This window comes from Nerophis lumbriciformis, linkage group LG30 (assembly GCF_033978685.3).
Source record: "Nerophis lumbriciformis linkage group LG30, RoL_Nlum_v2.1, whole genome shotgun sequence".
Lineage (NCBI taxonomy): Eukaryota > Metazoa > Chordata > Actinopteri > Syngnathiformes > Syngnathidae > Nerophis > Nerophis lumbriciformis.
In genome coordinates this window covers 22,670,087-22,697,586 of record NC_084577.2, presented here as the reverse complement: position 1 = coordinate 22,697,586, position 27,500 = coordinate 22,670,087, and the positions used below count along the sequence as shown (strand labels likewise).

Here is a 27,500-nt window from a genome sequence, read left to right as displayed (position 1 = left end):
TCAAACTCAAACTTTATTTTTTTTTTGCAAATAATAATTAACTTAGAATTTCATGGCTGAAACAAGTGCCAAAGTAGTTGGGAAAGGGCATGTTCACCACTGTGTTACATCACCTTTTCTTTTAACAACACTCAATAAACGATTGGGAACTGAGGAAACTAATTGTTGAAGCTTTGAAAGTGGAATGATTTCCCATTCTTGTTTTATGTAGAGCTTCAGTCGTTCAACAGTCTTCGCTGTCGTATTTTACGCTTCATAATGCGCCACACATTTTCGATGGGAGACAGGTCTGGACTGCAGGCGGGCCAGGAAAGTACCCGCACTCTTTTTTTTACGAAGCCACGCTGTTGTAACACGTGCTGAATGTGGCTTGGCATTGTCTTGCTGAAATAAGCAGGGGCGTCCATGAAAAAGACGCCGCTTAGATGGCAGCATATGTTGTTCCAAAACCTGTATGTACCTTTCAGCATTAATGGTGCCTTCACAGATGTGTAAGTTACCCATGCATTGGGCACTAATGCACCCCCATACCATCACACATGCTGGCTTTTGAACTTTGCGTCGATAACAGTCTGGATGTTTCGCTTCCCCTTTGGTTCGGATGACACAATGTCGAATATTTCCAAAAACTATTTGAAATGTGGACTCGTCAGACCACAGAACACTTTTCCACTTTGCATGAGTCCATCTTAGATGATCTTGGGTCCAGAGAAGCCGGCGGCGTTTCTGGATGTTGTTGATGAATGGCTTTCGCTTTGCATAGTAGAGCTTTAACTTGGGCGATACTACCGATTTGGGTAGCGATCCAATACCAAGTAGTTACAGGGGCAGTCTTGATAATACCAACGCTGATACCTCAACTGTTCAACATTACTGAATGATGGCATTTTTTTTAATCACAATTATAATTGGACAAAATGTATGACATATTTAAAATATTTCCTCAACTTTCTTATTATATACAATATTTTGAGCAAATTAAGGTAAATTATTCAAAATAATTTATATAAATAATAACTTGTGCAGCCCTTCGAGACATATTTATTGACATTTTTAATTTAGCATGATTAAGGGCTATATAAGTAAACTTTGATTGATTGATTGATTGATTGATTGATTGAACTTGCTGGCACGCCCACTCTACCAACGGAGCCACACCGCCCCATTGTAAATTGCAACTGTTACAGAAAATTCTCATACCATATTTAGCTGCTTTGGCTGCTGGAGAATAACCACCAAACCATGGAACGCCACCGGGCACGCCACCGGGCACGCCACCGGGCACGCCACCGGGCACGCCACCGGGTACGCCACCGGGTACACCACCGGGTACACCACCGGGCACACCACCTGTCAAGCAGATCATTTAAACATTTTATTTTGTAAAAGGAAAAATATTAGTCATAATATTACAATTTATTCACACATTTAATAACATGTTGACATACATTATATTTCACGCTATGTGCCCTGAATACACTACATACACCAGACCTGGGCAATAGTTCTTCTAACTAAATACTTTACATTAGCTTTGGGCGATACTACCGATTTGGGTAGCGATCCAATACCAAGTAGTTACAGGGGCAGTCTTGATAATACCAACGCTGATACCTCAACTGTTCAACATTACTGAATGATGACATTTTTTTAATCACAATTATAATTGGACAAAATGTATGAAATATTTAAAATATTTCCTCAACTTTCTTATTATATACAATAATTTGAGCAAATTAAATTAAATTATTCAAAATAATTTATGTAAATATTAACTTGTTTTCGAGACATGTTTAATGACATTTTTAATTTAGCATGATTAAGGGCTATATAAGTAAACTTTGATTGATTGATTGATTAATTGATTGATTGATTGATTGAACTTGCTGGCACGCCCACTCTACCAACGGAGCCACACCGCCCCATTGTAAATTGCAACTGTTACAGAAAATTCTCATACCATATTTAGCTGCTTTGGCTGCTGGAGAATAACCACCAAACCATGGACCGCCACCGGGCACGCCACCGGGCACGCCACCGGGCACGCCACCGGGTACGCCACCGGGTACGCCACCGGGTACGCCACCGGGTACGCCACCGGGTACGCCACCTGTATAGATAAACAATGTTATGTAAATGCTGACATGATTTTTTTCCACATAATACATTATTGTACAGTACATGGGAACCTCAATTTACAAATCACTCTATTTACAAACTTTTTCGATTGAAAAACTATTCAAGGTAGCCAAATGTGCTTGTGTGTGCGAACGCTTCATTCATTCATTTCGTGTTCCGCCTGCAGGCAAAAAGCAGAGCGCAGCTTGCTGCACGTTGCAGTACACTGCACAGTCACTCCTCTACTTTTTTCCCCCCCTTTTGACAAGTTTTGTCCATTTTGCTAAGTCAATATGTGTCCTAAAGAGACCAGCGTGGAAAGACGAAGGGGGTTAAAAAAAAAAGAAAAGAAGACTGTTTGTGAGGAGTACATTAAGGCAGTGTTTTTCAACCTTTTTTGAGTCAATGCACAATTTTTTCATTGAAAAAATCGGAGGCACACCACCAGCAGAACTCATTAAACAATGAAACTCAGCAGCCAATATTGACAATAAAAAGTTGTTGTCGCAATTGTTGGATATGACTTTAAACCATAACCAAGCTCTTGTCTCAAAGTAGGTGTACTGTCACATCACGCCGTTTTTCTGCTGTTTTCCTGTGTGTAGTGTTTTAGTTCTTGTCTTGTGCTCCTATTTTGGTGTTTTTTTCTCTTTATTTGGTATTTTCCTGTAGCCGTTTCATGTCTTCCTTGACCGCTATTCCCCACACCTGCTTTGTTTAGCAATCAAGAATATTTCAGTTGTTTTTATCCTTCTTTGTGAGGACATTGTTGATTGTCGTGTCGTGTTCGGATTATGGCTGCAACTAACGATTAATTTGATAATCGATTAATCTGTCGATTATTACTTCGATTAATCGGTTAATAATCGGATAAAAGAGACAAACTACATTTCTATCCTTTCCAGTATTTTATTGGGATAAAAAACAGCATACTGGCACCATGCTTATTTTGATTATTGTTTCTCAGCTGTTTGTACATGTTGCAGTTTATAAATAAAGGTTTATAAAAAAATAAATTAAAAAAATTAAAAAATTAAAAATAAAAATTGCCTCTGCGCATGCGCATAGCATAGATCCAATTAATCGATGACTAAATTAATCGCCAACTATTTTTATAATTGATTTTAATCGATTAGTTGTTGTAGCCCTAGTTCGGATGTACTTTGTGGACGCCGTCTTTGCTCCCCAGTAAGTCTTTGCTGTCGTCCAGCATTCTGTTTTTGTTTACTTTGTAGCCAGTTCAGTTTTAGTTTCATTCTGCATAGCCTTCCCTAAGCTTCAATGCCTTTTCTTAGGGGCACTCACCTTTTGTTTTTTTTTGGTTTAAGCATTTGATACCTTTTTACCTGCACACTGACTCCCGCTGTTTCCAACATCTACAAAGCAATTAGCTACCGGCTGTCACCTACTGATATGGAAGAGTGTAACGTGGTAAGTCTGCCGATCTCCAGACAGTACAGACACTCAACAACGGCACATTATTTGCAGATTATAATTACTGGTTTGCAAAAAATATTTTTAACCCAAATAGGTGAAATTAGATCATCTCCAACGGCACACCAGACTGTATCTCACGGCACACTAGTGGTTGAAAAACACTGCATTAATGTATGGAATAATTGACGAAGAAGGCAAGTTTTAATTGTGATGAGACCCGACTTTTCTGGAAAAATATGCCAGAGCAGACTTATTTCACAGCGGAGGAAAGAATACTAGCTCTTGTTCAGCAGCTGTATTTGACTTTATTCAATTGATTTATATTAATGTTTGACGCAGCCGGACTGGAGCAAGAGGGGATAGAAAGACAGAAGATAGAGGGGGGGAAACGACAGAGACAACAACAACAACAACAAAACAATAACAATAAGAACAACAGAACAGACTCAGTAAATATGATATGTACAAATATGATAGTAAAATGATAGCAAAGATGCAGTTAGTGAAGTAAATATTAATAACACATAAATGACAATGAACATTATTACACTACAAGCGGAGCAATACAAATACTAATAGCAATAGTACTATTGATAACGAATAATAACAATAATTACCTCTATTATCATCAATACAATTGTTTCAAATGCAACAATACATATATATAACTTGAAAAACAAAAGAAAGAAGATAAATGGAGGGGAAGAAAGAGAAGCAAACTGTATTAACTTTGTAGATTGTTATAGTAACAATAGGTTAAGCTTTGTCAGTGTGCCGTGTGTTACCCAGTTTCCCCTAGGGCAATAACGTTAATATGTTTGATGAAACGTGATTATATGCGTGAGTGTATGTATGTATATGTACTTGTGTATGTACAGTATGTGTACATGTATGTTTGTAGAGTGAATGTATGCATACAGTATGTTTTTACAGTGAATGTACAAGGATTTTACGACTGAAATGTCGCAATGTGGTCATTAAAGGTGTTTGTGATTTCTGATCGTTTGTGAGGGCATTCATGTGACGTCTGTGTGTGTGCGCCTTTGGCAGGTCAGTGCATAAAGAGAAAGTGGATCCATCACCTTGTTATACTTGTTTGATAAACAGTTCAAAGTGTGAAAACCTTCACTAAAATATGGACTTTTGTCGAGGCTCGAAACCATTGTTCATATTTACATTGTTTCTCATGGAAACATTTGCGTCATTATTCAAACTTTTAGGTTTACGAATCCCGTTTACTAACCAATTCAATTCAAAAATCGAAGTTCACTCTTAAATAAGCAGGATATCATCCGCCTTTTCCTCCAACATATTCAGCAATTCAAGCAAACTTTTAAATGTTACATAATTGTCTCATACCATATTTAGCTGCTTTGGCTGCTGGTGAATAACCACCAAATCCGCCTGGCACGCCGCCTGGCACGCCCCCTGGCACGCCGCCTAGTGCAAAGGGTTGAATGAATGTTGACATGACTTTTACTCATGATACATAATTGTATTCCTATGCCATCTGTACTAAATATTCCACAAATATGAAAATTGCAACAGGTGAAGAAGTGGTTTACACTGTACCATAATTAGCTCCCGTGGACGGTGGCGAATAACCACCAAACCTTGGTACACCACCCGGTACCTGTCCTCCTGTCAGGAATACAGAAGGTTCAATGAATGCGGACATGATTTCTACACATAATACAACATTGAATATACCCAAAATACTGTATCCTGGTATTTGTGCCTTTCTTACAAAAGGCTGTTTTTGGATACTGAATTTAAACTTGTTTTACACACACATTTTGCTCACAAATGTGTATTCAATGACATTGTCAGCATAATTTGACGTAAAAAAAAAATATGTTCACAAAATTCAAACGCAAAAAATTCAGATGTATAAATTCAGAGGGAAAAAAAAAAGCTTTCATCATAAAAACAAAAATTAACCACCGAATTCTGTAGTCTGTGACAGCAACATTGGAAATTCTGACTGGCAGATCACTGGATCATACCGTATTTAGCTGCTTTGGCTGCTTGTGAATAACCAGCAAACCCCGGCACGCCACCCGGCACGCCACCCGGCACGCCAACCTGCACGCCACCTTGCACGCCACCCTGCACGCCACCCTGCACGCCACCTGGCAAAATGATGAATTTGATTGAATAAATGCACAATTCTTACATTACTTTTAAACATGACATACACCCCCAGGCACGCCTCCTGATACAAAAGTGAGTGAAGTGAGTTATATTTATATAGCGCTTTTCTCAAGTGACTCAAAGCGCTTTACATTGTGAAACCCAATATCTAAGTTACATTTAAAGCAGTGTGGGTGGCACTGGGAGCAGGTGGGTAAAGTGTCTTGCCCAAGAACACAACGGCAGTGACTAGGATGGCGGAAGCGGGGCTCGAACATGCAACCCTGAAGTTGCTGGCACGGCCGCTCTACCAACTGAGCTATACCGCCCCAAGTCAAGTATGTCAATATGTATTATGTATACAGTATGTCAATGGTACAGGACAGCATGTCAATTATATTATAGTATAGTTTTTGCCACATGAACATTTTGGTTGAAACCCTTCCTCAGCATGTACAAGCAATGAAGACTTTGTTTGTGTGACAATAAATACTATAATTGAAGTGCTGTCCTGAACCTTTGTAAACATTGTTTTCATATTTTTATGTATTGTTTTATTTATTGTTATATATATACACATATATATATATATTTATATTTAAATTGTTTTTTTGTTGTATGCCCTTATATATATATATATATATATATATATATATATATATATATATATATATACAGTATATATATATATATATGTATATATGTATATATATATATATATATATATATATTTAAAAAAAAATTGTTTTATGCCCTATATATATATTTTTTTTTTAAATGTATTCATTTAAATAATTTGTAGATTTTTTTCACATTTGTTATATTTTTTAATATATTGTTTAAATATTTTTTTAATTTTGTACACATTCTATACGTTTGACATTTTTCTGTATTTTTATATCTATTTGTGATCCTTATATTTAAAACAAGTTTTACATTTGTTATATATTTATGTATTTGTATATATTTTTTTAAATTAACATATATATTTTTTTGTTTTTATATATTTTTAAAATATTTTTAGAACACTTTCTTAAAAATGTTTTGTATTTTAATATTTTTCAACATTTTCTTAATTATTTTTCATATTTATAATTTTTTTTGTAAACTTATATATATATATATATATATTGTATATATATATACATATATATATATATATATATATATATTTATATATATATATAATTTTTTTAATTTTTGTATTTTTTTAAATAATTTTTAGATTTTTTTCATATTTGTTATATTTTTTAATATATTGTTTAAATATTATTTTTTTACATTTGTATACATTTTATATTTTTATGTATTTTTGATATCTATTTATAATCTTAAAATAAAAAGAAAAAGTTTTAAATTTGTTATATATTTTTTTATGTATTTTTATATATTTTCAAATAATTTATATATTTTCCTTTAAAAAAAATTATTTTTATATATTTCAAAAATACTTTTTAGACACTTTTTTAAAACATATTTTTTGTATTTTCCTATTTTTCTACATTATCTTTATAATTGTTCATATTTTTTCATCACCCATTCATACTTCTGAGGGTTCAGCAAATTTTCTTTGGGTCCTCTGATTTACAGTATGTCAATATAATATAAAAATGTGAGGATGTATTTGTAACATTTTCATAATGAGAATAAAACAAGTAGAGGACTTTGAACTTGACTTGCCATATTTGGCAGCCTTGGCTCCTGCTCCATAGCCCGCTGCTGAAATAAATACACAATACATAGAAAACATGAAACATAAACCTTGGCAGGTGCTTTTAAATACTGTCATCATTTCAGTCTCAGATGTGATACCTCCTGGTATTTGCCCTGGATATAGTCCACCTGCGCCCCCAGCACCACCATAACCACCGGCGACAGCTCCGAGACCCCCAGCACCTTAAAGCACGGTAAAGTCAGACATAAGGCCAACTAGTAGATGGGTATAACTAAAGAGTAAAGGTTACCATATTTGGCAGATTTAGCCTGTGCAGGTGAGATGGCCCCAACGCCAACTCCTGACAAAAAAACAAAACACTTGTTACGACATTCTTTTCAGGTTTTCTTTTGCTCTACGTCAACAAATCCAAATACCAGTTCCGACAGGGTATCCAGGCCTGGACCCAGGGCCACCTTTACCTCCTGGGAGCCCAGCCCCTTGATTGCCAAAGCCCCCGTAGCCTGAAACGTTGCAAGACGACATCGTCATTGATGTAAGAACGCTGAAGATTTGTACATAAATGAACCATTCGTACCAAAGGGAAGTTTACCACCTCCGGGTTTTGCTCCGTAGCCACCTGAGGACAGAGAAAGGAGTTCCGCAAGGGTCAGTTTTAGGTCCCAGATTGTTTATTTAAGACCACAAGCTGTGCTGGAAACTATCAGTGTGGCAAAATAACAAAAAGTTTTTCAATTTTAGGAAAGACAAAACACATCCTGAACCATAAACTCTATTTTTTACACTCTTTTTGTCATCTTAGTTACAGCGTACTGCACATGACAAAAAAGACCAATAAGAATAGGAGGAAGAAACTAAATATCTTAAAAGGTTTAATGTATTTTTACAAAATATCGGAAGAAGATGGATGGATGGATGGATTGAAATTGTTTATTATTATTGAGTAGTGTTGTCCCGATATAAATATTTCGGTACCGGTACCATAATGTATTTCGATACTTTTCGATTATTTTCTAAATAAAAGGGGACCACAAAAAATGGCATTATTGACTTTATTTGAACAAAAACATTAAACATATGTAACTCGCTGGAATATAAAGACAATATAACATACAACCATAAACGTGGATGCATATGAAAAATATAATATAAAAATATATTTATCTGTACAGTAATCTATTTATTTATATATGCACCTTATTGCTGTTTTATCCTGCACTACCATGAGCTAATGCAACAAAATTGTGTTCTTATCTGTACTGTAAAGTTCAAATTTGAATGACAATAAAAAGGAAGTCTAAGTCTAAGTCGAAGTCTAATATTGCAAATTTGCAATTACAAATCATTATTTGTAATTGCATTCCTCATGAATGCATTTTCATTAGAGATGTCCGATAATGGCTTTTTTGCTGATATCCGATATTAAGTCCAATTCTTAATTACCAATTACGATATCAACCGATACAAGGTTTACCAAAATAAGAGAACAACTTCAACTCAAGTTATGGAAAAAAGTGCCAACATGGCACTGCCATATTTATTATTGAAGTCAAAAAGTGCATTATTTTTTTTAACATGCCTCAAAACAGCAGCTTTGAATTTGCACATACATTAAATAGAAACTAGTAATTAATGAAAATGAGTAAAATTAACTATTAAAAGTTAGTACTATTAGTGGACCAGCAGCACGCACAATCATGTGTGCTTATGGACTGTATTGATATATATTGATATATAATGTAGGAACCAGAATATTAATAACAGAAAAAAACAACCCTTTTGTGTGAATGAGTGTGAATGGGGGAGGTTTTTTGGGTTGGTGCACTAACTGTAAGTGTATCTTGTGTTTTTTATGTTGATTTAATAAAAAATAAAAAATAAACGATAATAATAATTTCCGAAATTACATTTTAAAGCATTTATTGGCATCTCTAATTTTCATGAATGAGATTCCCACCTTGTGTTTTGGGCGATTTGAGAGGGTATCCATGGAACACTCCGGGCTGCATTTGTCCATTGTAGCCTGATCAAGGAAAAGAATAAAACAATCTGTATGTTTGAATACAGTTAAAATATATATTTGCAAAGTCATAAAATAATGTACTGTGCATGCATTGTAAATGCAGCGGGGATGTAGTAATCATATCACAGTTATCGTGATCAAAATGATCACGATTATCATTATTTTCCCAGTATTGTTGAATGTGTTCAAAAATTACTTGTACACACATTGAATACTTTTAACAGAGTTATAAAAAAATATGTAATTAGACACAAAATATGCTTACCTTGGCAGAAGGAACATTAAATATTGTTCTAGCGTCTTAAAAGTCGTATTATATTTATTTGAGTGTTCACACTGCAAAAAGTCAGTGTTCAAAATCGAGAGAAAAAAATACAAAAATGAGGGGTATTTTATTTGAACTAAACAAAATTATCTGCCAATAGAACAAGAAAATGTGGCTTGTCAAGACTTTCCAAAACAAGTAAAATTAGCTAACTTCAATGAACCCAAAAATACCTTAAAATAAGTATATACTCACTAATAACAAGTGCACTTTTCTTGGTTGAAAAAAAAAAAAGAGACCTTTTGCTCAATATGTTGAAAAATATTCTTAAATGAAGTAAATGCTAGTGCCGTTATCTTGACATAATGATATGCGCTCGGCATTACATTTCTTGACACCAGCAAACTTACACTAAAAACTAATTTATTGTTCTTAATGGAAAGGCAACAAGGCAACCACTTGTTACTCTCGAGTAAATACGGTAATTAGGAAAAACAATGTGTCCTTTATTCATGTTAGCATTTAAGCTATTTAAGCTCTGAGAAATGAGCAATATCACAGTGAGTTTTTTCAAAGTCTGAAAATGTATCTTGGTATGACTAAAAGTTGAAACAATAACCCTAACCCTTGGGAATTTTCCAAGGTTCATCATTATAATGGTTACATCCCTAGAATGAAGAAAATCTGACCTGTTCCTGCACCACCCGGTCCAGCGCCTCCAACTGCAGAAGCAAAAAACAAAAACAAAACAAAAATCACATCAAGTCCACACACATAGATTATGAAAAATAATTACCTTTCTAAATCAAACTGACACTCTTGGAAATGCAATAACAGTTAAGAAAATATCTTAAATGTGTATTTCTATTTCTATCTATGCCTTCCTGAGATCGCAAATGAATCGAGTCTTTTGAACCACTCTTCTAAATGAAAAATGAGAACCGATTCGGACTTTTTTAGCACACGCAGAGACAGTCCGGCAATTGCCCACCCAACTGGCAATTGGACTAGAAATGAGTCAAAAAGGAACATGGCAGCATTTGGATTTACAGTTCAGTATCGTGGCCACTGATTGGCTCAGCCTCAGCAGGCATAACTATATCGGATTAAAAGATCGTAAAGGTGACAAAGGCTGTTATTTCATGTCTAAAAGGCTCTCATAAAATTACTTACGTATATAGAAGGTTGTTTTTTTAATACTCTATGAAAATATTAGATTTATAATTAATGATTCCTACTAGGGTTGTACGGTATACCGGTATTAGTAAAGTACCGCGATACTAATGAATCATATTCGGTACTATACCGCCTCTAAAAAGTACCGGTCCCCCACCCCAACATCGTCGTCACGTAGTGTCATTGCTGGTTGAAAATGACCAATGTATGATCCTGTAACGACTTGGTATCGGATTGATACCTAAATTTGTGGGTATCATCCAAAACTACCGTATTTTCCGCACTATAAGGCGCACCTAAAAACCACAAATTTTCTCAAAAACTGACAGTGCGCCTTATAACCCGGTGCGCTTTATATATGGATTAATATTAAGATTCATTTTCATAAAGTTTCGGTCTCGTAACTACGGTAAACAGCCGCCATCTTTTTTCCCCGTAGAAGAGGAAGTGCTTCTTCTTCTACGCAAGCAACCGCCAAGGTAAGCACCCGCCCCCATAGAACAGGAAGCGCTTCTTCTTCTACTGTAAGCAACCACCCGCCCGCGTAGAAGAAGAAGAAGCGCGCGGATATTACCGTACGTTTCATTTCCTTTGTGTGTTTACATCTGTAAAGACCACAAAATGGCTCCTACTAAGCGACAGGGATCCGGTTCATGAAAAGACGCAATCTCTCCATCCGCACACGGATTACTATTTCACAGCAACTGCCTAAAGACTTTCAAGAAAAGCTGGCTACTTTCCGTGCATATTGTAAAAACAAGATAGCTGAAAAAAAGATCCGGCCAGAGAACATTATCAACATGGACGAGGTTCCACTGACTTTTGATATTCCTGTGAACCGCACTGTGGATACAACGGGAGCACGTACGGTGAATATTCGCACCACAGGGAATGAGAAGTCATCCTTCACTGCGGTTCTAGCTTGCCATGCTAATGGCCAGAAACTCCCACCCATGGGGATATTCAAAAGGAAGACCTTGTCAAAAGAGACCTTTCCAGCCGGCGTCATCATAAAAGCTAACTCGAAGGGATGGATGAACAAAAGATGAGCGAGTGGTTAAGGTAAGTTTACGCGAAGAGGCCGGGTGGCTTTTTTCACGCAGCTCCGTCCATGTTGATATACGACTCCATGCGCGCCCACATCACGCTGGTTTTTAATATATTATTAAAGTTTGACTGACCTATCTGACTGTTTTTTTGACATTCCTTTAGTGCAGTTAGATGCGGCTTATAACACGGGGCGTCTTATAGGTGGACAAAGTTTTGAAATATGCCGTTCATTGAAGGCGCGGCTTATAACCCAGGGCGCCTTATGGTGCGGAAAATACGGTAACTTAAAATATCCAAACAACAGAAGAATAAGTGATTATTACATTGTGTAGGGGGGGCGTGGTCTGCGGGCCTGCCGCGGAGCAGGGTGTGTAAGGACCGGCCTCGAAGCCGGCGTCAGGTGAGTAGATTGCCCAGCTGGGGCAGGTTATCTAATCACCCGTCGCCCCTATTAGCAGCAGCCGGACCGAGACAGGTTGTGGGAGTTGGAGAGAGAAAAAGACAACACGCTGGAGAGCACAAGGGAGAGCAAGAGAGACTGAGGCTGAAAAGTCGAGTGCGGTTGCCGCAGAGTGGACTAAATAAAAACATTATTGAATCCAGAATACCGGGGCTCTCGTGCAGTGTGTGGTGGTCAGGGGAACCCACGGCAGCAGATATTAACAGTAAATGAACAAGTAGATTAATAATTCATTTTCTACCACTTGTCCTTAATAATTTTGAGTTTTGAGTTTGAGTTTTGAGAAATTAGGAGCCTTTGTTTGTTTATTTACTAATAAAACACAAGTTGTCTTGGATGTTCATTATTTTATTTAAGGACAAACTTGCAATAAGAAACATATGTTTAATGTACCCTAATGTACCCTTTTGTTAAAATAAAGCCAATAATGCAATTTTTTGTGGTCCCCTTTATTTAGAAAAGTATCGAAAAGTACCAAAAAGTATCTAAATACATTTTGGTACCGGTACCAAAATATTGGTATCGGGACAATTCGTACTCTGTGAGAATTAGTGTTTCGAAACCAATTAACTGGAAAAAACAACAGCTATAACGACTGTAGTGTTATAGCTGATATACCTCATTAACAGCGAATTAATTTAATGTCAGGGGCCAATAATGAAAACTAATGGCGTGCCGAAAATGGCCACCGGGCCACACTTTGAACATCCCTGCTGTAGATACTCAACTTTGTCTTCTTCATTAGCTGGGCGCTTAAAATAAAGATACCATTAAAGGGGAACTGCAGTTTTTTTTGGAATTTTGCTTATCGTTCACAATCAATATGAGAGACAAGAACACTTGTCTGTGGAGGGAGGTGGGGCCAGCGCTGCCTGCAGGAGCAAAGGTCACCGCCTCTGTCCATGGTACTGAGGACAGAGCACCATCAGACGGGGGCGTGGCAGTGCTGACGGCAAGGACGGCAAGACACAGCTGGCAGATGATTAGATTTCACAGGTGGTACGTGGTAATCTAATCATCTGTTGCCTTTAACAGTAAGCGGCCGCGAGCAGGAGGAGAGAGAGGATACGGACGTGACTGGAAAGTCACGTTCTGCTGGAGAAAGACTTTGATAAATATATGTACATTAAAACTTTGTTCAACTTGGCACGCCTGGCTCCTGTGAAGTATATGTCAGTGGGACCACTAGGAAGCGACTTCCACACTGTCTTTTACATTTTTTTTTTTTTAGAATTTTAAAGATGATAAAAGCTTGGAAGACGCCGCTAATAGGAGTCACCGTTGTATCCTTCAAAATCCTCTAAAACAACCTCAAAACCCTCCATCAATGTTTTATATACACACTACAAATCTATAAATAATGTAGTAACAGACACGGTCATAACAATATGTAATATGTTCAATATTTACTGTATATTGATCATTTTAATCATTGCCGGAACTAATTCCTTGGTGCATTTATTTACGTTTCCATAGCAACGCACTTCCGACTTCTGGCAACAAATGTGTGTGTTCCTACTTCCCGATACAAAGGCATGTGTGTGTCTTCTAATCATGGCAGAATCGATAACAGACAACAAAGACGACTATTTTTTCGGACAAATGAGGATTCACAACCTTTTTGAAGCTGAAAATACAGAGGATGAACTTCTGCTTCTAGAAGCCAGCACAAAGGAAGAGTGAGACTTTGGAGCAGACGGAAGCCGAGAGAGTGAGGTGAAAGTGAATCGAAGACGCAAAAATGTGGAATTTGAAGCCAAGCTATTTTGACATAAATGGAGTGCTTACCCAAATAAACCGTAAAAACGTTCTTGGCCAGCTGGACCAAAAGCACAACTGTCTGTTGATCATGATACACGCAGCACGTCATGCGTGTTATTACAACAACAGTACATTTGCTGTCTGGCTAGCTGTGTACAAACAAACAAAACATGAAACGTGGGCTAATACTTTACAGATACTGTAATATGATTGTTTATGTTTTTCAATCAGTACACATTACTGTTCTATCGCATTGTGTTGTGCAATTCAAACTCAAACGCGTTTTGTGGTGACGTAGAAGCTAGCTTATATCTTTCCGGCTAATACCGTAGCACGCCGATGTGTTACTCCGATAGAAAAATAGTTCCTCAGTGTTCGCTCCGACAATAACAATGTCGGTTTTTGAATGCATTTTTAAAGTGATTTAGAGGTAGAATTGATTGCTCGATTGCCGATTTTTACATGTTAGAATGCAAAAAAAAACTAAACTTTTGACTTCTCGTTGTCATGTCTGTGTAATCATGTTTTGGTTTAGTTATTGACTCTTTAGTTTCTGGCTTTTCACTCCCTTGTCTTGTTTCCATGGTTACCCATTAGTTTCACCTGTTCCACGTTTGGACTCATTGTGCACTCTTGTTTGTCACCATAGCAACCCATTAGTTTTCACCTGTCACGTCACGCACCTGTTTCACGTTTTGAGTCACGCACCTGTTTTTGTTAATCATGTCTGTAGTATTTAAGTTCATTGTTTTTCAGTTTGTCTTTCTGGTGACATCCTCACATTTATGCTCCGTACGTTTCTGACACTTGTTTTCATGTCCATCCTTCATGCTGCTACTTTTGTCCAAGCCAAGTAAGTTTTTGTTTATTAATGCTATAGTCTTTTGGTTTCATAGTTTGTTCTCCGCCACTGTGTGTGCTTTTCGTTTGTACTTTTTTTTTGATATATTAAATAAAAAATTTACTTACATTCCCGTCTCGCCCGAGCCAACTTTCCGTTGCATCCCGGAAAAGCTAACACCCAAGACCAAGTCCTGACACTCGTCTCTCATAAGGATTGTGAACAATTCCCCCCAAAAAGTGAAGTTCCACTTTAAGTTGGCACAATCCGATTGATCGGATTCAACGATAAAACTAAACAAATCCTGAGTCAAAGACAGCCGTAAAAAAAATTCTTACGTGATTTTTGAGTGAGGCCGGTGCCAGTGGCCACGCCTGGTAGAACTCCTCGACTACCAAAGCCTGAGAGAGCAGATTGGAAATAAAACAAACATGAGGTCGGGATAGAAGACACCCAGTGAAAGTCACTCACCATTTTCTGGGACCAGTCCACCTTGGTAAAGCCCAGGTACACCCACACCTGCCACACAGCAAACACCACATTACAACAACTCTACATCACGACAATATGGATTCAGACTACACTTCCAACATAATCTGGATTCTCTTTATTTGATTTGGTCTGTTTACGTAAAGTGACATTCACATTTGAACCGATACGGTACCGGTGTTGTACCGAAATCTGTTACCCATCGGAATGTGTAACTCCTGGGGGCGATGTTCCCATGGCGTTTGTTTGATGGTTAAACGGCAAGCCCAAAGAGGAGGAGAAGAAGAACGCTTGCGTAAATGGCGTAAACTATCCTTAATGCTGAAACGTCAGTTGTCAGAATTTCAGCTTTAATAAATTACACATATTCTGGAAATCAATGACTTACTTTCATTATAGTATGAGTCCATTGTATCAGCTGTTGATTCTCTCTCCCACACATACATTTTCCAATATAGATAAGGCTATACATGCACATGCGGTTGTTCTGTTTGTTATGTTCCCTATTCTTAAGCCAGGCACCTAAATTACCATTTCCTGCCCTTTTTACACCCCCCCCCTCCCTTCATCTCCATACACTTTTTCCTCATTTGGACCCCCAGAATCAGGACGCACTAGGGTTACATTTTCCAATAAACCTGTCGGCGTTTTGCCCAGCCAACTAGGCGTAAATTTATGGCATTTCACACTATTAACAGGAGGTGGCGCCATACCAAGGTACTTGACACATTTGGCTTTATCCAGTTTGAAGCCCACCTTCCAATTTATTAGCGGATTTTGACTCCAATCTAAATCATAGAATCAAGCACCTATGGTGGAATATAGAAATTATATCAATAAATATAATTTATTTAATCAATTTACATATTGATTAGAGGTGTTTCACAAGAGTGGTTAAGTAGTTATTTAAGTAATAGATCTCAATATGTGGAAATCAATAAGACTAAATCACAGCCAAGAAGAGTAACTTGTGGGGTTCCACAAGGCTCGGTATTGGGACCTAAGTTATTTATACTATATTTAAATGATATTTGTTCAGTATCTAATAAATTTAAATTTATTATGTTTGCAGATGATACAAATGTATATTGTTCAGGAGAAGACTTGTAGGAAGTGTTGAGGGTAATAGAGGTTGAGTTGATTCAGCTAAAAAAATGGTTTGATATCAATAAGTTATCATTAAATGATAAGAAAACTAAATTTATGGTGTTTAGTGGTGCAAGAACAAATCGTGAAGTAAAATTAAAATTAAATCAAGTGGAAATTGATAGAGTATATGAAACTAAATTCTTGGGAATAATAATTGATCATAAATTATGTTGGAAACAGCATATTGAATATATAAAGGGAAAAATATCCAAATCCATTGCCATTCTTTATAAAGTAAAACACATGCTGAATATGAAATGTCTGCATATGTTATATTATTCTTTTATTTTTCCATATTTAACATATTGTGTTGAAGTTTGGGGAAATGTTTATAGAACAAACATAGACCCAATAATTAAACTTCAAAAAAGGGTAATTAGAATAATACACAAAGCGTGCTACTATGAACATACCAATCCATTATTTATAAGTTCTAATGTGTTAAAATTTTCAGATATTGTGTTTTTAAAAACAATGGAAATTATGTTTCGAGTAAAGAACAACAGCCTTCCAGCTTGTATTCTTAGGTTATTTCAATTAAGAGGAGAAACCCATAATTTACGAGGGTATTGATTTTTGAAATAGGTAAAGCAAGAACGAATATTAAATACAAATGTATTTCAGTTTTAGGAGTTAAATGGTGGAATAAGCTCAGTGATGAGTTGAAGACATGTACTTCTTTGTTAAGGTTTAAGAAAACATTGAAAGGTGAGATAATTGAAAATTATAAAATATAGTAACAATTACTTTCATCCCATTGATTTTTTTTAATTTTTTTTTAACATTGATGTTCCAGGTAATCTTATTTTCAGTGAAGGCATAGGATAGGCAAATATAATCTTTGGCTTCAGCCTATTCCTTTTTCGGTCATGCTTTTTCTTTTCTTTTCTTTTCCTTTTGTGTGTAAATGTGTATGATTGTTATACTGTATATGTATAGTCTGTACTTTTAAACTGGTCACACAAAATGGTTAATGGTTGATGGTTGATTATATGACCGAAATAAACTTATTTCATTCATTCATATTGATTTACAATGAATTGATACACTTGACCAAATGCATTCATTTCAGATCCAGTGCGAGCGGTGCGGGCGATGGTACCACAGCTTGTGTGTGGGAAACCCCAAGGAGGAGGGATATAGTTGTGATGCATGCCAGGAACATACCATGTTAATTTCTGTATTAAAAAATAAGTTATGATTGTATGTTGCATTTGAATTCCAAAATTTATTGTAAAAAAAATGGTTTCTGTTTAGCTCTGTTTCTGCTTAGTTTAGTTTGATGGTTAGGGTATATGTATTTTAATAAAAATCTGTATTATAAATGCTGAAAGATGCAGTGAAGTCTCGAAATCTGACGGCCGAGTCACTGCTTTTCGGAAAATGTAACCCTCGTGCGTCCTGATTCTGGGGGTCCAAATGAGAAAAGGTGAATGGAGATGAAGGGAGGGGGGGTTTAAAAAGGGCAGGAAATGGTATTTGAGGTGCCTGGCTTAAGAATAGGGAACATACAGTAAGGTCTCGAAATCTGACGGCCAAGTCACAGTTTATCGGAAAATGTAACCCTAGTGCAGCATTTCTCAAAGTGTGGGGCGCGCCCCACTGGTGGGGAATAGAGACATGACAGGTGGGGCGCGAGGAACGGGAGGAAATTTCACTTTAAAAAATGTTTTTATTATTATATTTTTAGATATTTTTTTTTACTATGCTTTCATTTTCTATACACACTGTAAATCACTTTGTGATTCTGTCTGTGAAATCCGCTACATAAATAAATGGAAATTACCGGTACTTATTTTTACTGTAGGCTTTATATTTCTCGGTAGGAGCGAAAGTTTGACAGACATAGCAACAGTAACTAATGGGGGCGGGGCTAAGCGGAACAAACTTTCGCGCGGATGGGTAGCAGGCTAATGTGTGGACCACAATTACACAAATATATACATTTGTGACTCGCACCTCAAAGGTCGTCGAGCCAGAGCCAGCGCCTGCAGAGAAACAAAAATCTGACGGGCACACACTGTGTCATTCACCGAAGCACTCGCGTCAAGGCAGCTCAGCCCCGAACTCAATGAGGTTTTAACAGATGTTGTGAGCGCGGTAAATTTGATCAAAACACGACCACTGAAAGTGCGACTGTTCTCTGCACTGTGTGAGGAAATGGGAGCTGATCATACAGCCGTGCTGTTTCACAGTGAAGCAAGGTGGCTCTCCCGGGGAAAAGTGCTGTCACTTGCCCTGTCTTGCCAAATGCATAGCTCCTCCTTTTTTTTTTTTTTGCAAAGATTGCAAAGTGGCACTTTTATTGTATTTATTATTGAACTTGATGCAAGTTATTTGATTTATTATTGAACTTGGTGCAAGTTATAACACTTTTTTTGATTTATTATTGAACTTGATGCAAGTTATAACACTTTTGTTTTATTTATTATTGAACTTGATGCAAGTTATAACACTTTTTTTGATTTATTATTGAACTTGATGCAAGTTATTTGATTTATTATTGAACTTGATGCAAGTTGTAACACTTTTATTTGATTTATTATTGAACTTGATGCAAGTTATAACACTTTTTGATTTATTATTGAACGTGATGCAAGTTATAACACTTTTTAAGGATTTATTATTGAACTTGATGCAAGTTATAACACTTTTTTTGATTTATTATTGAACTTGATGCAAGTTATAACACTTTTTTTGATTTATTATTGAACTTGATGCAAGTTATAACACTTATTTGATTTATTATTGAACTTGATTCAAGTTATAACACTTTTTTTGATTTATTATTGAACATGATGCAAGTTATAACACTTTTTTTGATTTATTATTGAACTTGATGCAAGTTATAACACTTATTTGATTTATTATTGAACTTGATTCAAGTTATGACACTTTTTTTGATTTATTATTGAACGTGATGCAAGTTATAACACTTTTTTGATTTATTATTGAACTTGATGCAAGTTATAACACTTTTGTTTTATTTATTATTGAACTTGATGGAAGTTATTTTATTTATTATTGAACTTGATGCAAGTTGTACCACAGCTGCACAATTATTTTATTTATCATTGAACTTGATGTTATTTTATGTTATTGAGTTTGAATGTATACAACTTGATGTTCAATAAATTTGAAAATGTTAAAGCTTGGCATTAGCGCTCTGTTGGGGCGATGGGGGCAGGTGGGGCTTGAAAACTCCCCCTTGTCCAAAGTGGGGGATGACAAAAAAAGTTTGAGAACCACTGCCCTAGTGCGTCCTGATTCTGGGGGTCCAAATGAGAAAAAGTGTATGGAGATGAAGGGAGGGGGGGTGTAAAAAGGGCAGGAAATGGTAATTTAAGTGCTTGGCTTAAGAATGGGAACATAACAAACAGAACAACCGCATGTGCATGTATAGCCTTATCTATATTGGAAAATGTATGTGTGTGAGAGAGAAACAACAGCTGATACAATGGACTCATACTATAATGAAAGTAAGTCATTAATTTCCAGAATATGTGTAATTTATTAATGCTGAAATTCTGACAACTGACGTTTCAGCATTAAGGATAGTTTACGCCATTTATGCAAGCGTTCTTCTTCTCCTCCTCTTTGGGCTTGCCGTTTAACCATCAAACAAACGCTATGGGAACATCGCCCCCTGGAGTTACACATTCCGATGGGTAACAGATTTCGGTACAACACCGGTACTCAACGGCACCAATTTATTTGGTACTTTTTTTTTAATCTATGTTCTAGACCAGGGGTCGGCAACCCAAAATGTTGAAAGAGCCATATATTGGACCAAAAATACAAAAACACATTTGTCTGGAGCCGCAAAAAATTAAAAGCCATATTACATACAGATAGTGTGTCATGAGATATACATTGAATTAAGAGGACTTAAAGGAAACTAAATGACCTCAAATGTAGCTACAAATGAGGCATAATGATGCAATATGTACATATCGCTAGCCTAAATAGCATGTTAGCATCGATTAGCTCGCAGTCATGCAGTGACCAAATATGTCTGATTAGCACTCTACATATGTCAATAACATCGACAAAACTCACCTTAAAAGTTTGGTGGACAAAATGAGACAGAAAAAGGATAAAACACGTCCTAGGAAGTCGGAGAAAGTTATATATGTAAACCATACTTGCCAACCTTGAGAGCTCCGATTTCGGGAGGTGGGGGGTGGAGGGTGGAGGGCGTGGTCGGGGTGGATTGGGGCGTGGTTGGGGGCGTGGTTAAGAGGGGGGAGTATATTGACAGCTAGAATTCACCAAGTCAAGTATTTCATACATATATATATGTATATATATATATATATATATATATATATATATATATATATATATATATATATATATATATATATATATATATATATACATATATATATATCTACATCCTGAAAATATGCAAACAAAACTGTGTTTGGATAATTGATACTTCAAATTTGCATAAATAAATCTTAAGGAATATAACATAACTTGGCTTCTGAGAGCTTCAAAATGTAATGAATAAAATGCTAAAGTTGTTGATAAACAAGCAATTATTTTAATAATTAAATATGGTCATTTTAAATTAATTATTATGATAATATAAAATTAATTATTTCAAATATGTTTATTTTAATTCTATGGCTGGATGGATTTAGGTGTCAGAAATAATACAAAAAAAATACAATTAATTTGGATGTTTTTAGCAAAATATAGTAACAATTTTTATTTTATTTTTTAAATTAATAAATATATTTATTTTTAGGTAAGATAAACATAATATTACAATTTGTCTCTAGTCTGAATGATTTAGTTCTTGTCACCTTGTTGTCCTCCCGTCTTAAAAGGCTGTCCTCACTCAGGTCCGCATGGAGCTGGAGGGGGCGTGGCTTCCAGCTCCGGCTGTAAATCGAGAGATTTTCGGGAGAATATTTGGCCCGGGAGGTTTTCGGGAGAGGCGCTGAATTTCGGGAGTCTCCCTGAAAATTCGGGAGGGTTGGCAAGTATGATGTAAACAAACTAAGGTGAGTTCAAGGACCGCCAAAATTAGTAGGACAAAACGGTGCTGCCAAATACTCGAATCAGTGAAGCATGTTTAATATAAACAGTGTGATTTATAACAATTGGGGAGGTTTGTATCATGTTTGTCCTCCTACAGAAAACATACTAAAACAAAAAATATATTTTTTTCCCCCTCATCTTTTTCCATTTTTCATACATTTTTTAAAAAAGCTCCAGAGAGCCACTAGGGCGGCGCTAAAGAGCCGCATGCGGCTCTAGAGCCGCGGGTTGCCGACCCCCGTTCTAGACTTAGACGACTTAGACAAACTTTATAGATACACAAGGGAAATTGCTCCACACAGTAGTTCAGTTACAAAGGATGGAAAGGGTAAGGATGGAAATGACAATGTAATAATACATTATTTATATTATATATACAGTATATAATATATACTGATATATTATATTATTATATTTTGTCGACATCTAGTGGTCACAATAATTCATGATGGTAAATGATGCGGACACGTTTGTTACTGGATACTTTCTAATACACTGCCTCGAAGACTTTGTATGTGTAAGTAATATTTAAGTTAAAGTTAAAGTACCAATGGTTGTCACGCACACTCTGCATTTGACCCATCACCCTTGATCACCCCTGGGCGGTGAGGGGAGCATTGAGCAGCAGCGGTAATGTAATAGTACATTATTTATATTATATATACAGTATATAATATATACTGATATATTATATTATTATATTTTGTCGACATCTAGTGGTCACAAAAAAAGCATGAAGGTAAATGATGCGGACACGTTTGTTACTGGATACTTTCTAATACACTGCCTCGAAGACTTTGTATGTGTAAGTAATATTTAAGTTAAAGTTAAAGTACCAATGGTTGTCACACACACTCTGCATTTGACCCATCACCCTTGATCACCCCCTGGGGGGTGAGGGGAGCAGTGAGCAGCAGCGGTGGCCGCGCCCGGGAATCATTGCAGCTATAATCATTTGATACTTGTTTATATTCATAAATGTGCTGTTTTAGACTGCAATATCGTTCCATTTATGACACTTAGTACTTTAGCTTGTGTGCTTAGCTGTTGTGTAGCTGCTAGCTCCTAGAAGTCTATAACCTGGCATGTTTACCTTTTTGTAAATAACTTAGAAATAGAAGCTATTCCAACTTTGTGTGCTTATTTGAGGACATTTAGATGATACCTGGCAAACCACTATATTCCCATACTTGTTTTGTTGCGGATATTGGACCGATAAGTCCAATATATAAGTGATAAGTGATATCAATATGGGATGGGGACACCCCTATTTGCCATATAATATCTATTTTATATTGAATGATATCTTCTATGCCTAACTTTACAGAACCTGGTAGTTTGGAGGCTTGCTTTCCGAATCCAGGACCAGTCCCTCCTGGAACACCCGTCTGACCAGGTCCTGGGTACAAGGAGACCATGTTGTTACTGATGTAACTTCATGAAAACAAAGCAATACACAAAGACTTACCTCCGCCAGGGAGAGTTCCGGTCCCTGCTCCTGTGGAAGAACACAACGCAATGATTTCAAATCATTATATCAGTTTCATTAAAATAAGTTAAAAAACATTTTTTTACTTTGATAAACACATTTTGGAAATGTAGTTTTTTTGTAGTAGTGTTCATTTGAAGAGGAGAAACCAAAGAAACAAGATCTGAATCTGTGGAGCCATGTTAACATTTTGTGGCGAATCATCGGAGCCATGTTTGCCACCATACCACGCCCACATCTTATGGCGGAGGCCGAATTTGTCCGCAATGTATCACCCCTATATATGTAGCAGTGACGTGCAGTCACTAGAGGCAGGTGAGGCGGGGCCTCACCTGCCATCATGGAAAGAAAAAAAATGTAAAAAGAAAAAAAAAAAATTAAATTGTTATATGTATCCAGTGATTATACTATAAAGTTATTTTCCATTTAACTTCACCAGTTTTAGATTATTTTTATTCAAAATCGCTGAATTTTCACATTTGCCGTTCAAATACTGAGAAGAGACGGTGCGGTGAACAGCAGCCAGTTGAGGCACGTCACTCAGTGCCGCAACATGGATTGCGCAATGACTCGGCTAACTGCTGGCCTGCTGTGCAGTGAGACTGTATTGCTATATGAACTATATTATACATTTTCATAGTTTAGTTAGCTGAGGTATATAATGTACAGTGTATTTTGTCAACAACTGTATGTGTGTAACGTATTTCTTGTGCTGAGCGATCATAAAACGGCTGCAAAAGACGCACTGGCTGAGGCTCGCCTCCTGCACCCCCGCCGTAGAATTGTTATATCAACTAAAGCCCACACTTAAACTTTCCACGTGCAAGAGTGAATCTATTTAAAAAAAATTATTTCATAAGAAGCCAAAAAGTGCAAAAACAATAATGTTGGTGTTGGAGGAGTTGTGAATGACTGCAGGGACACAACATTAGATACACCTGCAGACTGCAGGTGTACCTAATTCACAACTCCTCCAACACGAACATTATTGTTTTTGCACTTTTTGGCTTCTTATTAAATAACTTTTGTAACCTATTTTCATGGGCTTTCCTCTTTGTGATGTAAAGTTCCTGTTATGCGCTGTTATACAGTATATGCCTTGAGCTCTTATTTTGAAGGCGCTAAGAGCAGAAGTGATGTCACGTTGTGGAGGTTTTTGAAAGAAGGTAAATAAAGTGGTCCTCGTGTAAACTGGAGCCTACGTGTTTGTTATTTTGTAGTTTCATACAGTATAGGCGACATTTATAAACCCTCGGTTACACTTTTTTTTAAATAGATTAAATCTTTCACTTGGAAAGTTGAAGTGAGGGCTTTAGTTGCGGCGCATGGACTTAATTTCTAAGTAAAGGTAAGACCATAATAACGTTTTTTTTATTAAATGTGCTTTTTTGTGTGCTACAGTTTGTATGTGTAAAGTTAAAGTTAAGTTAAAGTACCAATGATTGTCACACACACACTAGGTGTAATGAAATTTGTCCTCTGCATTTGACCCATCCCCTTGATCACCCCCTGGGAGGTGAGGGGAGCAGTGGGCAGCAGCGGCGCCGCGCCTGGGAATCATTTTTGGTGATTTAACCCCCAATTCCAACCCTTGATGCTGAGTGCCAAGCAGGGAAGAATGCTGGTATGAGCTTTTAAACATAACCCGTTAACTGCTGCCAATCAAATGGTGAATAAGATACTCTTTAGGGTTCATATGTTTGTAAATCTGACTGTGATGAAGTCAGTGCCTCACCAGCCATCAACCTCACCGCACGTCACTGATATGTAGTATCTGTCATTTTAACTGTGACTCATTTGGCCAAAGTCCCTCAGAGGAGTTTGTTAAACTACAACTTTTTTTTTGCCAAAAAAATGGCCAAAAATTATCGGAGCAAAGTTTGACACCATACCACACCCACATTTTATGGCATAGGCAACATTTGTTTGCAATTTATCAGCCCCTATGTGCGTAGTTTCTGTCATTTTAACTGTGACCTATTTGGCCAAAGTCCCTAGGAGGAGTTTGTTAAATTACAACCTTTATTTTTGGCAAAAAAATGGCCAAAAACCATCGGAGCAAAGTTAGGCTGCAATACCACACCCATGTTTTATGTCATAGGCAACATTTGTTTGCAATTTATCAGCCCCTATATGTGTAATTTCTGTCATTTTAACTGTCACTCATTTGGCCAAAGTCCCTAGGAGGAGTTTGTTAAACTACAACCTCTTTTTTGTGTGCCAAAAACCATCGGAGCAAAGTTTGGCGCTATACCATGTCCACATCTTATGGCGTAGGCAAAATTTGTTGGCAATTTATCACCCCCATGTGTGTAGTTTCTGTCATTTTAACTGTGGGTCATTTGGGCAAAGTCCCTAGGAAGAGTGTGTTAAACTACAACATCTTTTTCGCCAAAAAATGGCCAAAAACCATCGGCGCAAAGTTTGGCGCCATACCACGCCCACACCTTATGGCGTAGGAAAAATGTGTTCGCAATTTATCATCACCTCTATGTGTAGTATCTGTCATTTTAACCGCGACTCATTCGGCCAAAGTCCCTAGGAGGAGTTCGTTAAACTACGACCTCTTTTTTTGCCGAAAAATGGACAAAAACCATGGGAGCATATTTTGGCGCCATACCACGCCCACATCTCATGGCATAACCAAAATTTGTTCTCAATTTATCATCACCTCTATGTGTAGTATCTGTCATTTTAACCACGACTCATTTGGCCCGAGAAGGAGTTTGTTAAACTACCACCTTTTTCTCTACAAAAAATGGACAAAAACCGACGGCGAAAAGTTTGGCGCCATACCACGCCCACATCTTAGGGCATAGGACAAATGTGTCCGCAATTCACCAGCCACTATATGTGTAGTATCTCTCATTTGAACTGTGGGTCATTTGGGCAAAGTCCCTAGGAGGAGTTCGTTAAACTACGACCTCTCTTTTTTTCCGAAAAACGGACAAAAACCGTCGGAGCAAAGTTTGGCGCCATACCACGCCCACACCTTATGGCATAGGAAAAATGTGTTCGCAATTTGTCATCACCTCTATGTGTAGTATCTATAATTTTAACCACGACTCATTCGGGCAAAGTCCCAAGGAGTAGTTTGTTAAACTACAACCTTCTTTTTTTGCCAAAAAATGGCTAAAAACCATGGGAGCAAAGTTTGGCGCCATACCACACCCACATCACATGGCATAAGCAAAATTTGTTCGCAATTTGTCATCACCTCTATATGTAGTATCTATAATTTTAACCACGACTCATTCGGGCAAAGTCCCTAGGAGGAGTTCGTTAAACTACGACCTCTTTTTTTGCCGAAAAATGGCCAAAAACCATGGGAGCAAAGTTTGGCGCCATACCACGCCCACACTTTATGGCGTAGGAATTTTTTTTCGCAATTTGTCATCACCTCTATGTGTAGTATCTATAATTTTAACCACGACTCATTCGGGCAAAGTCCCTTGGAGGAGTTTGTTAAACTACGACCTCTTTTTTTGCAGAAAAATGGACAAAAACCGTCGGAGCAGAGTTTGCCGCCATACCACGCCCACACTTTATGGCGTAGGATTTTTTTTTCGCAATTTGTCATCACCTCTATGTGTAGTATCTGTCATTTTAACCACGACTCATTCGGGCATAGTCCCTAGGAGGAGTTTGTTAAAGAACGACCCACTGTTTCGCCGAAAAATGGGAGACAAAAACCAAGACGGCCGACTTCCGGTTTGTTTTGAGGTATGGGTTCTTGAGACTTTTATGTGCGTGCCGTCATGATAGACATCTCCTGCGATTTTATTGTCGATACACGAAACTGGTGGGAGGGGCTAATTTTTTTTCTTTAATAGGTGATGCTGGAGAGACAATTTTTACAGTCCATTTTCGGGACACCAAAAAATAAAAATGTTTTCGCCATACCTGACACACCTGCAATATGTGGAGCCTTTTCATGCATGTTAAGAGCCTCAAAAAGGTGTCCGAAAATATAGAAGAAAAAAAACAATAGGGCCCTTGCTGTTACCCTAAAAATAATACAGAAAACAGACGCTCCCTTAAATGAATGTAAGTTCCAATCATGACCACTAGAGGCCCCTGTAGCGCAGGTCTGGAACACAAAGAGGCTGCATGACATGACTCAGGAGTCAGTAGTCGAATGTGAGAGCACCTAATCTGGCCTTCAGACTCTGTCATCGCCTTCATCAACATGTCTGACTTTTAATGCGACTATGAGAAGCAGCCATTATGAACGTCATTAGCTCTGCATCATCAAACGCTCCATTTTCATTGGCTCGCCTCCCACGCGGGAATTGAAACGCCAGCCTCACTAGCAGGGGAGTTTGGCCACGGCGAAAGACGCCATCATTTATTTTTGTGCGCGTTCGAAGCTTTATTCTTGC

General features: G+C 37.2%; 2 protein-coding genes across 4 annotated transcripts in view; both read right to left on the bottom strand.

The window, feature by feature from the left end:
• Positions 1–7,888, bottom strand: part of elna (elastin a) — a 51,396-nt gene extending 43,508 nt beyond the window's left edge. Inside the window, exons 1-9 of the mRNA XM_061925403.1 lie at positions 7,780–7,888; positions 7,653–7,703; positions 7,501–7,584; positions 7,369–7,407; positions 5,562–5,687; positions 5,128–5,196; positions 4,915–4,995; positions 1,961–2,110; positions 1,201–1,350 (exon numbers count right to left, since the gene is read on the bottom strand). Coding sequence (XP_061781387.1) covers positions 1,201–1,350; positions 1,961–2,110; positions 4,915–4,995; positions 5,128–5,196; positions 5,562–5,687; positions 7,369–7,407; positions 7,501–7,584; positions 7,653–7,703; positions 7,780–7,888 — 859 coding nt within the window. The remainder of the gene's footprint in view (positions 1–1,200; positions 1,351–1,960; positions 2,111–4,914; positions 4,996–5,127; positions 5,197–5,561; positions 5,688–7,368; positions 7,408–7,500; positions 7,585–7,652; positions 7,704–7,779) is intronic.
• The window catches only part of LOC133572781 (uncharacterized), a 213,342-nt gene continuing 193,672 nt past the window's right edge, over positions 7,831–27,500 (bottom strand). For 2 of the 3 annotated variants that reach the window (XM_061925798.1, XM_061925797.1), the window contains 7 exons: positions 23,098–23,127; positions 22,960–23,028; positions 15,411–15,458; positions 15,278–15,340; positions 10,341–10,373; positions 9,321–9,386; positions 7,831–7,982 (listed from right to left, as the gene is read on the bottom strand). In XM_061925798.1, the coding sequence (XP_061781782.1) occupies positions 7,891–7,982; positions 9,321–9,386; positions 10,341–10,373; positions 15,278–15,340; positions 15,411–15,458; positions 22,960–23,028; positions 23,098–23,127 (401 nt within the window). In that variant the 3' untranslated portion in view covers positions 7,831–7,890. The remainder of the gene's footprint in view (positions 7,983–9,320; positions 9,387–10,340; positions 10,374–15,277; positions 15,341–15,410; positions 15,459–22,959; positions 23,029–23,097; positions 23,128–27,500) is intronic. The other variant, XM_061925799.1, reaches the window with a different exon arrangement.